General features: G+C 41.7%; 1 protein-coding gene across 1 annotated transcript; it reads right to left on the bottom strand.

Annotated features, from left to right (window-relative positions):
* Positions 1–3,990: 3,990 nt before the first annotated feature.
* LOC120827071 (uncharacterized) lies at positions 3,991–13,644 on the bottom strand. The gene is given in 8 exon segments (XM_078081878.1): positions 3,991–6,237; positions 6,440–6,618; positions 9,090–10,197; positions 10,378–10,554; positions 10,734–10,755; positions 12,106–12,203; positions 12,206–13,153; positions 13,348–13,644. Coding segments are annotated over 8 exon segments (3,666 nt in total). The 5' UTR covers positions 13,520–13,644; the 3' UTR covers positions 3,991–5,275.
* Positions 13,645–13,852: the final 208 nt, after the last annotated feature.

Below are 13,852 nucleotides of genomic sequence, written 5' to 3' on the forward strand. Positions count from 1 at the left end.
ACCATGTTTCTCTTGCTCTCCACAGGAATTCTGGACCTGATAGCCATGTTTTGCTGTTCAAAAGCTTATGGACTGTCAGTCCTCTAGATGCGTCATCTGCAGGATTTTGTTTTGTGTGAACATAGCGCCACTGTGCTGGCTCTGAAGATTCCCTAATGATGGCTACTCTGTTGGCCACAAATGTTCGAAACCTTTTGTTTTCATTGCTGATGTACTTCAAGACTGTAGTACTATCAGTCCAGAAACAGGATTCTGACAAAGAAAGCTGTAACTCTGATTTTACCATCCTGTCCACTCGAACAGCTAAAACGGCAGCAGTGAGTTCCAAACGAGGAATGGTTACGGGTTTAAGAGGTTTTACTCGGGACTTTTCAAGAAGAAAGGAAATATGACCTGCTTTGTTCTGTAACCTTAGGTAAGTTACCGTGCCATATCCCCTTTCGCTGGCATCGGCAAAGTGATGCAACTGGGCGTGGACTGGTGTTCCAAAGTCATGTGGTTTCAAGCACCTACTCATTCGGAACTCTGAGATCTCTTTCAGGTCAGTTAGCCACTTTATCCACTGCTGTTTTAGGGTTTGTGGAACTTCTTCATCCCAGCCATAGTTCCTTTTGCACAACTCTTGTAATATGTGCTTGGCTGGAAGAAGGACTGGCGCAACGTACCCTAAGGGATCGTACACTGCACTAGTGACTGATAGAATCCCTCGCCGTGTTTGCATCCGTTCTTTGCAGTTCACATGGAAGTTAAACTTGTCATTTTCCAGACACCAATGTAGCCCCAGTGCCCTTTCCACCGGAAGTTGGTCTATGTCCAAATTTAGTTCACTCACACTTTTAGAATGCTCTTTCTCAGGAATTGTTTCAAGGACTTTGCGACTGCTACTTATCCACTGTGTAAGATGAAACCCTCCTTTCTGGCAAAGTTCAGTCAGGTCCTGGACAATCTGTACTGCTTTCTGCACAGACGGTGAGCTTTTCAGACAATCGTCCACATAGAAATTTTTATATACCGTGTCAATCACCTCCTCCGAAAACCCATTCCGACTGTCCTCTGCTGTCTTCCTTAGAGCATAACATGCACAACTAGGCGACGACACTGCTCCAAAGAGATGTACAGTCATTCTATATTCTTCAACTTGCTTGTGCAGATCTCCATTAGGCCACCACAGGAACCTTAGAAAGTCTTTGTCTTCGTCGGCCACTCTAACTTGATAGAACATAGACTTCACATCAGACATAAAAGCAACTGGTTCTTGTCTGAATCGTAGAAACACTCCTATTAAGGAACTTGTAAGGTTCGGACCCTGCAGAAGTTGTTCGTTCAAAGACGTTCCTTTAAACTTAGCTCCACAGTCGAAGACAACTCGCAACTTGCCCTTCCGTGGGTGATATACTCCATGATGAGGTATATTAGAACAGGTTATCTTCTCCACAACGCAATTCATCCTGTGGTACCATTTCTGCATAGCCACTACTGATGAATACACAAGCTTTCTTGAAAATGTCTTGGTGGAATTTCTCATTTCTTTCCATTTTCCTTCTTAGTCCAATGAGGCGCTGTTGAGCAATACGACGGTTGTTTGGCAAAGTTACCTCTTGGGCTTTAAATGGCAGCTTTAAAATGTAATGTCCGTCCTTTAACTTTACAGATTGATCCATTATTTTAATGAATCTTGCCTCTTGCCTTGACATTTCTTCATTGTCGTCGGCGATTTTCTCATTGAAGTCACTTTGGTACTGCTTCTCCAACAACAGCTGAAGTGATTCTACAGATAATCTGTTTACAGAAACAGAAGGATAGCCAATGCCATTCCTATTGTCTTTGGAATCCTTTCCTAAGCCATTGATCACCCACCCTAATAGGGTTTTAACAGCAAAAGGACCCTCACCTTGGCTATTCACAATTTCCCATGGTTCTAGCAACTTTGAAGCATTAGTACCTATTAATAACTCCACGGTAGCATCAATTTCAGGGATTTCAATGTGATCAAGGTAAGGCCACTGTGATATGTCCTCTGGTTTTATGATGTTTGCTGTGTCAACTGGCATCTTTTTCTGTGTGTAAACATTTGGAAGACTGTAGTACCTTGTTCCATTAAGGCTAGCTACTTCAAGTCCATTCACAATGTATGTTGACACTGATGTCTTTGGGCTCATCGTTAACAAACCTATTTTGGACTTTGTTCCAGTAAGATTAAGTCTACGCATAAGAACTTCAGAGCAGAATGTGGATGTCGAGCCATTGTCCAGAAAAGCATAAGTCTGAATGACCTTGTTGCCCTTTTGTGCTTTTACCCGAACTGGCAGGATGGAGAGCATTCCACTACCACCGGCCCCGATCTGGCTCCCAAATGTCTGAGCTGACACAAGCGTATGGTTTACAGCTGGTTTAGGTTCCTTGGGATAGATGCCACTGCTGTTCATCGATTTGTCCACTTGTTTGACGTGAATGTGTAAAGCTGTTGGATGGCTCTGTTTGCATTTTTCACAGGTTTTCCGCTTATCGCAATTTTTGCTCAAATGCCCAATGTTGAGACACCCAAAACATACTCCCTTTTCCTTTAAGAAGTTGATCTTTTCACGATGTTTGTTTTTTGTAAGTTGTTGACATTCATCCAGACTGTGATCTTGCAAACAGAATAAACAATTGATGCCGATGTTGCTCTCCCTGTGTTTACCTTCTTGTGTGTCCCTGCGTTGCACTTTGCTAACAGCACAGACGTTTGTAGCAAAGTTACCTTGCTTCGACCTAGGCTTGGCTGTATACACATCCCTTTTAACCTGCCTCTCTCTTTCAGTAGATTGAATATCACCAAAAATAGGATCAGACAAGATTTTTACTTCATATTCCACAAAGTGTACAACGTCTTTAAAGTTAGGTTTGCGGAGTTGTCGCTCCCGAATACCGCAAGCAGAACTTCTAAATTTTTCCCTCAACTTAAAAGGAAGTTTTGAAACAATAGTTTTGAGGTTAGCCGGCAAGTCCAGCTCTTTCATGTCCTCCAAATCTGACATTGCATTATAGCATCCACGTAGAAATAATGCATAGTCCTGTAGAAACAAAACACCTTCAGGCTTCACCACAGGCCAGTTGAGAACCTTTTCCATATATGCTGCTGTAATCTTTGTTTCATTGCCGAAGTGTTCCCGTAGGAGAGCTTTAGCTGTTTCAAAACCTCTCTCCGCACTCATATGTAAACAGCTTTGCACAAGGTCGTGAGGACGCCCCCTGGTGTACCTTTCCAAAAAATACATGCAATCCCCTTTAGATGCAGCTTTATCCTCCACACAATGCTTAAAAGCTTGCATGAACATTTTGAACTTCAATGGGTCACCTTCGAAAACAGGTAGTTGTCTAGGTGGCAGTTGGCTTGCTTTGTGTTGTTGTAAGAGCAGCTCGGATATTTCATTTTGCCTTTGCAGAATCTGTTGTGTAGAATTGTCATCAACTGCATGTGCAACATTAGCAGTAGATAAACCTTTATTACTCATCAATCTTGTAGATTTTTCAAACTTCGCCTCAGAAACGTTAGGGCTTTCTTTTGATTTTTGCTTCTCAATGTACGACTCCATACCATCCTGATCTGAAAATGTTTGCAGTACTGCCAATTCTGCATCTCAGGCTTCAATCTCAGCATCCATTTCCACCTGTTCCAGTTTTTTCCTTATTGATTCCACCTCCCTTTCCAATTCATGTTTCTTTTTTAACGCTGCTGCACGTGCTATGAGTGCAGCTTTCCTGGCTTTTGCTTGCGCGTGTACAACTTCCAATGCAGCTTTGCTTGATCGACTTGATCTTTCACTGGTACGGCTTTTAGTGCATGATGATGTACCAACATTTGATACACTATCCGTTGGCTTTATATCATCCTCAAGGGCAACGGTTTCAGTAGTACCATTGTTTGCACTCTTAAAACGATTTTCTACGCAATGGCAAAATTCGTTTACACTTAACAGCTTTGCTTTGAACCAGGTTTCATGCCTTTCCTTTTCATCTACGGGTAGCAACTCAAGCAGTTGGTTATGTGCAACTTTTGCGTCTTTAATCAAGGCTTGATATTTGCTGAAGCTACCTTTTATTTCAGCTTCATAACCAGACTGACACATTAACCCTTGAACAGTTTGTTTTATATTGGCAGCTTTACTTAACTTGGATTTCCTTAGTGTCTCTAAGCCACCTAGTTTGGAAAGCAGTACTTTTTGTGTCAATTTTACAGACCTTTTTTTCACAGAGGCTTCATCCTCATTAACCTTTTGTAAGTCAGCTGACACATTTGTTACCTCACTACCTTGATGATCTTCATCCATTTTACCTTGTTTTCCAGTCAACCACCCAGAAACAGCAATATTTCACAATATCATGAAAACGAGCATCAGAATAAAAAACAAACCATTAACACTTTCATTTTCTTGCAAACCCAAATGTCTCTTATTTCAAGTCCTCGTTGGAAAATGTCAATGTCGATAAACCAAATGTCCATACATTGTGTTCGTTAGTCCTGCCGTTTACACTTTAATAACTGCAGGCAGCTCTGCTTCATTCCTTCTTACTCGTGTGTGTTAACTGCTCATACCTCGCGGCTCGTTCCAGGTCCAACCAACTTTTCTTCACTTGGTGACGTAGTGTCCAATCCTCACTGACCAATGTGAGAACGCTCACCAACCTCCGTCGTGACCGAGTTCGGACTGCCTCACTATCCACTGTGAGGCTCCAGCGTAGTTTCACCGACATCCGCTACCAATCCCCGCTACCGGTCACCGTCCTCCGCCGCCGATCCCCGCTACCGGTCACCGATCTCCGCCCGTGGCTGCGTGGTTTGCTCCACTGTCCAATGTGAGACGCGCTGCGCCCGTAGAATACGACTAACGCTATATCCAAAGCACGCGACAGCGTTTCCATTCAGCCGATCGCCGTCGAAGACAAGGTGCTCAAACAGCACAAGGATCGTGCCGTCTAAACTTGATCGGTCTTTTTCTCATACTGAGCCAAACTTTTGACTAATTGTTGGCGCACATTTAAGTTGTTTTGTACTCGTGTTTTCCGGCGAATTGTTTGTGGCTTAAAATACAAATAACTTACTTTCCAAACTTCTGAACTTAACATCGGATATGTCAATCCATTTATTTATAACAAAAATAACAAACAATTCAGTTCCCAATCCGCCGTGCCTCACGGTCAAAAGTTATCTGCCTCGCTGTGCGCCACACCTGCACTAATTAGCCCTGGCGTTAAATAGGCTGGTGGCAAAAACAGCGCCATCCCATTGCCGTATTCAGAATGGCTCCAACAATGGCTTCTCCCCAGTGTGGATTCTTATATGACGCTTTAAACGTGATGTCCGAGAGAATGTTGTCCCGCAGGTGATGCAGGAATATGGCCTCTCCCCACTATGAATTCTTATATGAGACTTCAAATTTGATTTCTGAGTGAATGTCTTCCCACATTCGGTGCAGGAATGTGGCTTCTCCCCACTATGGGTTCTTATATGAGACTTCAAATTTGATGACTGAGTGAATGTTTTCCCACAGGTGAGGCAGGAATACGGCCTTTCCCCACTGTGAACTTTCATGTGGGCTTTTAAGCTATAACTACATTTGAAATATTTTCCACATGTTTTGCAAGAAAAGGGTTTCTCATTACTATGGACTCTGTTATGGGCCTTGAGTACTGATTCATGAGAGAATCTTTTCCCACAGGTGTTGCATACATATGGTTGATCAACTCTGTGGGTTCTTCTCATGTGGCCCAACAAGCTATTTCTATGTTGAAAGTATTTCCCACAATCTCTGCACAAAAACGGCTTCTCACTCGGAGGAGCTGGTTCCTTGTTTGATGTTAAACTAAGTTTTACTCCTTTCTGATCTCGGCCATCAGATTCATGAGGATTGTGAGAGAGAAGCTTGTGGTCATTGTTTAGTTCAACTGCAGCGATGCTTTCAACTGAAATGTATTCTAGAAATGTTTCCTGTACCACACTCTCAGTTTCATCAGTACACGAGTCCAGAAGTTGATCTTCACCGTGGCCTCTTTCCTCACAAGTAGGAGTCAACGTAAAGGCCTCCTGCTTCGGTTCAAGCTGCTCTCCCTCTGGACTGGTGCAGAGTTCCTCCTGTTCCTCTTTAATCTCTGGAGGATCTGGGTCCTCTTGGTCCAGACTGGGCTTCCTCTCCTGGAGACAGAGCTGCTGGTCAGAGAGAAGCTCCTCCTCCTTACAGACACGTGACTGTGGGAGCTCTGGAGGGACAAAAGGAATAGAAGACAAACGTTTGAGCGTATCAACACAACGAGTGTTTATAAACCATAAACATCACGTGTCCTACTGTTCTATTAGTAAGTTAAAGAACACGTTGGTTTGAAAAAAAACTTGAATAATGTCTCGTCTTTATTGCTTTAGACAAGAGTTTTTTTTTTTTTTTTTTAACAAAGTTGTTCTCACCTATCCTGTGTAACCTCACTTCGGGTTTCCATAAAACATCCAACAGTCTGCGCTGCCGGTCGATCTCTTCCTGGTACTCGACGACGGTTCTTTTAAAAACTCCGAATATTTCTTCAGCAGCAGCAGATAGTCGCTCATTGACAAACTCTCTCAAATTCTCAACTGAAGACATTGTAGCTTAATTACCGATTAAATCTGCACCGCCAAGACGAAGCAAGGGCTAGGTGTCACATCTTTAAAGTTCCGACTGCAGACCTCAGTCACATTAAGGTTCCGTTTCTTACTATGATCGCCGATCAGCGGCCTTTTTCTTCCTCTATTAATTGGATTGCCGGGTCGCAACCAACATGAAATGATGCATACCGCCACCTACTGTACTGGAGTGTGTAGTTTGAGTAGCAGTTTCATTACACAGTGCAATTACGTGATTTTTTCCCCCATTAAATACAGCTTTAAGACAATTTTTCTATTGTATTACCCTTCTGGGTAAAGATAATACAATTTAATGGGAAAGTGATCATTCCCCGGCAGTCTAGGCCTAAAGCAGCTTAACTAAGGGCTGGTCCGGGCAAACCTGAGCCAGCTGTAACTGTAAGCGACATCAAAGAGGACAGTTTTAAGCTTCATCTTAAAAGAGTTGACCAAATCTGCCCCCCAGACTGAAAGTGGATGCTGCTTCCACAAAAGAGAAGCTTGATCACTGAAGGCTCTGACTCTCATCGTACTTTTTAAAACCCTAGGAACAACAAGTAACCCAGCATCTATGGAGCGCAGCTGCCTTGTAGGGCAATACGGCATTACGAGTTCTTTAAGATAAGACGGTGCCTCACCAACAAGTGCCTTGTAGGTGAGGAGAAGTACCTGAAATGATATTCTTGATTTAACAGGGAGCCAATGCAGAGAAGTTAATACAGGAGTAATATGTTCCCTTTTCTTAGTTCTTGTTAAAATACATGCTGCAGCCTTCTGAATCAACTGGAGAGGCTTAAGAGATTTACAAGAGCACCCTGGTAACAAAGAATTACAGTAATCCAGTCTAGAAGTAACAAACGCAAGAACTAATCTTCCTGCATCACTTTGAGACAGGAAGTTGCTGTATTTTGATATATTATGTAGATTAAAAAAGGCAGTCCTTGAAGTCTTTTTATGTGCGTTGAAGGACGTATCCTGGTCGAAGAAAACTTCTGGTTTTCTGGTCGAAGAAAACTTTGGACATGATTGAGAAGCCTTTCTCAATCATGTCCAATCAACTGAATTCAGCACAGGTGGACTCCAATCAAGTTGTAGAAACATTTTAAGGATGATCAGTGGAAACAGGATGCACCTGAGCTACATTTTGAGCGTCACGGCAAAGGCTGTGAATCCTTATGTACATGTTATGTTTGTTCGTTCTTTATTTTTAGAAGATTTGCAGGTTGTTGGTAAATGGTAAATGGACTGTACTTGTATAGCGCTTTTCTAGTCTTCCAACCACTCAAAGCGCTTTAACACTACATGACATCATTCACCCATTCACACCCATTCATACACTGATGACAGGAGAACCATACACAGTGACACCTGCCATCAGTAACTACCATTCATACACTGTAGTCGGAGCTACAGGAGCAATGTTGGGTTAAGTGTCTTGCCCAAGGACACAACGACATGCAGGTTAGCCGGGCCTGGGATCGAACCCACAACCCTCTGATTGGAGGACGACCGTGCTCCCCACTCACCCAGTTGTGTGTAGAATGTTGAGGGAAATAATGAATTTAATCCATTTTGTAATAAGGCTGTAACATAACAAAATGTGGAAAAAGTGAAGCGCAGTAAATACTTTTCGGATGCACTGTATATCAGTATTTTATAGAATACATTTTACACACGTATCTTGTTTAACTGCAAGTTGGGTTTCCAAATATTATCCCACAATCAACCAGGTATTTGGTTGATGTCTTCCACGTACTACACAATAGTTTTCATTTTAGCCCAAATAGTTTTACTCTGTATATGAATATACCTCTGAACTTTTTCATAAGTGGAAAATGTTTGATTGGGAGGTCGATCTTTTTCTTTTGACTTTTTTCTAAAACTGCTTTCCACAAAAAAACTCAGGCAGGATGAAATCACGAGTGAACATCATTTGAGGGTTTATCAGTTTAAGAGATCCATCATTTTTATTGCAGGACCTTTCGTAGATTGACAATTAATTTGTCAGATAGACAAATATATATTTCAAAACATTTGCAAGATATGTTCCCTAAATCTGCAACAAAGATTTGGGGGATGACAAAAAATGATATACATTTAATGACTGGTTATTACATTACATATCATTTAGCTGATGAAAATCAGGAATCAGGAAACATTTATTGCCAAAATATGTCATAAATATAAGGAATTTGACTTGGCGGTTGGTGCGTGACAGTAGACAGTATAACAATAGACAACAAGACAGCAGTGCACGAGTAATAAAGTAAAATAACATGCTAATGCTATGGGTTAGTTTAAAAAAGACAAAGTTTAATAAAAAAATAAAAAAAATAAAGTGCACTAGCGAACAAGTGACAAAAGACTTTTCTCTCAAATGCAGCATTTATGTTCCGTTCTTATAGAAGGCTTCAACGCCTTTTTAAATCTTAATTGCTCCAAATATTTACTTTAAGACGTCTCCCCCTTGTGGGTTCTTATATGACGCTTCAATACTGCTGTCCAAGTGAATGTTTTCTCTCAGGTGCTACAAGAATATGGCTTCTTCCGACTATGAATTCTTAAATGATACTTCAAATTTGATGGCCGAGAGAATGTTTTCCCACAGGTGCTACAAGAATATGGCTTCTCCCCACTGTGGATTCTAATATGACGCTTCAACACTGTTGTCCAAGTGAATGTTTTCCCACAAGTGTTGCAAGAATACGGCCTTTCCCCTGTGTGGGTTGATGTATGACACTTCAATTGTGATTTCTGAGTGAATGTTTTCCCGCAGGTGATGCAGGAAAATGGCTTCTCCCCACTATGAATTCTTAAATGATACTTCAAAGATGATGGCCGAGAGAACGTTTTCCCACAGGTGGTGCAGGAATACGGCCTTTCCCCAGTGTGAACTTTCATGTGGGCTTTTAAATCACTATTATATCTGAATTCTTTTCCACATAGTTCACAAGAAAAGGGTTTCTCATCACTATGGACTCTTTTATGGGCCTTGAGTACGGATTTATGAATGAATCTTTTCCCACAGGTGTTGCATAAATATGGTTGATCAACTCTGTGGGTTCTTCTCTCGTGGGCCAACAAGCTATTTCTATTTTGAAAGTATTTCCCACAATCTCTGCACAAAAACGGCTTCTCACCCGGAGAAGCTGGTTCCTTGTTTGATGTTAAACTAAGTTTTACTCCTTTCTGATCTCGGCCATCAGATTCATGAGGATTGTGAGAGAGAAGCTGGTGGTCATTGTTTAGTTCAACTACAGCGGTGCTTTCAACTGAAATGTATTCTAGAGATGTTTCCTGTACCACACTCTCAGTTTCATCAGCACACGAGTCCAGAAGTTGATCTTCACCGTGGCCTCTTTCCTCACAAGTAGGAGTCAACGTAAAGGCCTCCTGCTTCGGTTCAAGCTGCTCTCCCTCTGGACTGGTGCAGAGTTCCTCCTGTTCCTCTTTAATCTCTGGAGGATCTGGGTCCTCTTGGTCCAGACTGGGCTTCCTCTCCTGCAGACAGAGCTGCTGCTCAGAGAGAAGCTCCTCCTCCTTACAGACACGTGACTGTGGGAGCTCTGGAGGGACAAAAGGAATAGAAGACAAACGGTTGAGCGTATAAATACAACGAGTGTTTATAAACCATAAACATCACGTGTCCTACTGTTCTATTAGTAAGTTAAAGAACACGTTGGTTTGAAAAACCTCGTCTTTATTGCTTTAGACAACAGAGTTTTCTTTAACAAAGTTGTTCTCACCTATCCTGTGTAATCTCACTTCGGGTTTCCATAAAACATCCAACAGTCTGCGCTGCCGGTCGATCTCTTCCTGGTACTCGACGACGGTACTTCTAAAAACTCCGAATATTTCTTCAGCAGCAGCAGATAGTCGCTCGTTGACAAACTCTCTCAAATTCTCAACTGAAGACATTGTTGCTTAATTACCGATTAAATGAATTATCTGCACCGCCACAAGACGAAGCAACGGCTGGGTGTCACAACTTTAAAGTTCCGACTGCAGACCTCAGTCACATTAAGGTTCCGCTTCTTACTATGATCGCCGGTCAGCTGCCTTTTTCTTCCTCTATTAATTGGATTAGCGGGTCGCAACCAACTTGAATAGATGCATACCGCCACCTACTGTACAGGAGTGTGGACTTTGAGCGTTAAATCAACATTGTTAGCTGGTTATTGTTGTGTTCTTCCAAGGAGAAAGATTTCCCCACATTGGGACCACACTGTAACGCCTTTAAACTGTATTCTTTGGCTGCTGTACTGATAGTCCAACCAGGAATCAGGAATCAGGAAACATTTATTTACCAAAATATGGCAAACATACAAGGAATTTGTCTTGGCGGTTAGTGCGTGACAGTAGACAGACAAGACAGCAGTGCACAAGTAATAAAATAGAGTAAAATGAAATGCTAATTTAATGGGTTAGTAGAATAAGGCTATGGGTTAGTATAAAACAAGGGAATAAAGTTAAAAATTTTAAATATTTAAAAAGTTAAAAAGAAAAATATTAAGCATAAAGTGCACTAACGAACAAGTAACAAACAAGTAAAGTGACGAGTGACGACAAAGTGATGAATTGCAGTTAAAGTGGCATGTGCAGTGGGAAGGGGAGAGACCGGTGGAGTGTTATAGTCAGGCAGTGGGGGACCGGGCTCTGTTGATGAGCCCGACTGCCGACGGGAAGAAACTTTTCGTGTGGCGGGAGGTCTTAGTCCTGATGGACCTCAGCCTCCTGCCAGATGGAAGGGGCACAAACAGTTTTTGTCCGGGGTTGGAGGGGTCGGCCATCCAACCAGAAGTGCAAAAAAGCAAAAAGTGCAGAGTATGTGCATATGTAAAGTGTAATAAGTAAATAGATATGTACAGTAAGAAATATATATTAAATACATTATATATATGTAAATACATTATATATATGTATTTATATATGTATAATTAATGTCAATCTGTATAAAAACATAAACATGTTAAACATTTGGAGGATACGTTCACTTAATCTGCAACAAAGATTTGGGGGATTACGGTAAAGTAACTTAATTTGGAAGTATTCATGACAATTGAGCGCTCATCCAGTCGGGTTTCGGCTGGATGGTTATGCCTGTCAGAAGAGATTACTGAAAAGATGTTTCTTTCAAATGCAGCATTTGTGTTGTGTCCTTATAGAAAGCTTCAAAGCCTTTTCAATCTTAAAAATTGCTCAGACTATTTCCTCACAGGAGTTGCATCTAGGACGTTTCACCCTTCTTCTCATGTGGACAATTAGACAGTTCAAAGAAACAAGAAACCGCTTTTTTGATGTGCACACATGACATAATGATGTAAAGATTGAACACGTAGTTTTGATCATTTAAATTTTAATCTGAGAAATGTAATAAAGCAACGGAGAAAAACTAAGTTACTAGAATTTTTGCAACCTCTTTCATATATTTTTACAGGAATATGACGTCTCCCCATTTTGAATTCTTATGATACTGCAAATGTGTGAGTGAATGTATTGCAAGAATAGGGCCTTTCCCCAGTGTGGATTCTTGTATGAAACTTCAGTAGTGATTTCTGCGTGAATGCTTTTAGGAATGTGGCTTCTCCCCAGTGTGGATTCTTACATGACGCGTCAAATGTGATGTCTCAGTGAATGTTTTCCCGCAGGTGATGCAGGAATATGGCTTCTCCCCACTATGAATTCTTATATGAGCCTTTAAATGTGATGACTGAGTGAATGTTTTCCCACAAGTGATGCAGGAATATGGCTTCTCCCCACTGTGAATTCTTGTATGAGAATTCAAATTTGTTGTCTTAGTGAATGTTTTCCCACAGGTGAGGCAGGAATACGGCCTTTCCCCACTGTGAACTTTCATGTGGGCTTTTAAGCTATAACTACATTTGAAATATTTTCCACATGGTTCACAAGAAAAGGGTTTCTTATCACTATGGACTCGTTTATGGGCCTTGAGTACTGATTCATGAGAGAATCTTTTCCCACAGGTGTTGCATACATATGGTTGATCAACTCTGTGGGTTCTTCTCATGTGGCCCAACAAGCTATTTCTATGTTGAAAGTATTTCCCACAATCTCTGCACAAAAATGGCTTCTCACTCAGAGGAGCTGGTTCCTTGTTTGATGTTAAACTAAGTTTTACTCCTTTCTGATCTCGGTCATCAGATTCATGAGGATTGTGAGAGAGAAGCTGGTGGTCACTGTTTAGTTCAACTACAGCGGTGCTTTCAACTGAAATGTATTCTAGAGATGTTTCCTGTACCACACTCTCAGTTTCATCAGTACACGAGTCCAGAAGTTGATCTTCACCGTGGCCTCTTTCCTCACAAGTAGGAGTCAACGTAAAGGCCTCCTGCTTCGGTTCAAGCTGCTCTCCCTCTGGACTGGTGCAGAGTTCCTCCTGTTCCTCTTTAATCTCTGGAGGATCTGGGTCCTCTTGGTCCAGACTGGGCTTCCTCTCCTGGAGACAGAGCTGCTGCTCAGAGAGAAGCTCCTCCTCCTTACAGACACGTGACTGTGGGAGCTCTGGAGGGACAAAAGGAATAGAAGATAAACGTTTGAGCGTATAAATACAACGAGTGTTTATAAACCATAAACATCACGTGTCCTACTGTTCTTTTGGTAAGTTAAAGAACACGTTGGTTTGAAAAAAGAAACTTGAATAATGTCTCGTCTTTATTGCTTTAGACAACAGAGTTTTTTAACAAAGTTGTTCTCACCTATCCTGTGTAACCTCACTTCGGGTTTCCATAAAACATCCAACAGTCTGCGCTGCCGGTCGATCTCTTCCTGGTACTCGATGACGATTCTTCTAAAAACTCCGAATATTTCTTCAGCAGCAGCAGATAGTCGCTCGTTGACAAACTCTCTCAAATTCTCAACTGAAGACATTGTTGCTTAATTACCGATAGATTAATTGCCTCCCCTGCACAACAGATGGGTGTCACACTTTAAAGTTCCGACTAAAGACTAGTCACATTAAGGTTCCGCTCGTACCTTCTGCTCTTTCCTTGATAATTTAACCAACTTGAATAGATGCATACCGCCACCTACTGTACAGGAGTGTGCAATGACTTTCAGTGTTAAATCCACATCGTTAGCTGGCAATTGTTGTGTTCTTAAATACACATGCGACATGAGAAGGAACTGTTCATAACTGTAACTCTTTTTTTCAACTCCCCTCATGCTCTCTTGCCCCAATACCTGCCCCAGGTTACTCCCCCT

This window comes from Gasterosteus aculeatus, chromosome 10 (assembly GCF_964276395.1).
Source record: "Gasterosteus aculeatus chromosome 10, fGasAcu3.hap1.1, whole genome shotgun sequence".
NCBI lineage: Eukaryota > Metazoa > Chordata > Actinopteri > Perciformes > Gasterosteidae > Gasterosteus > Gasterosteus aculeatus.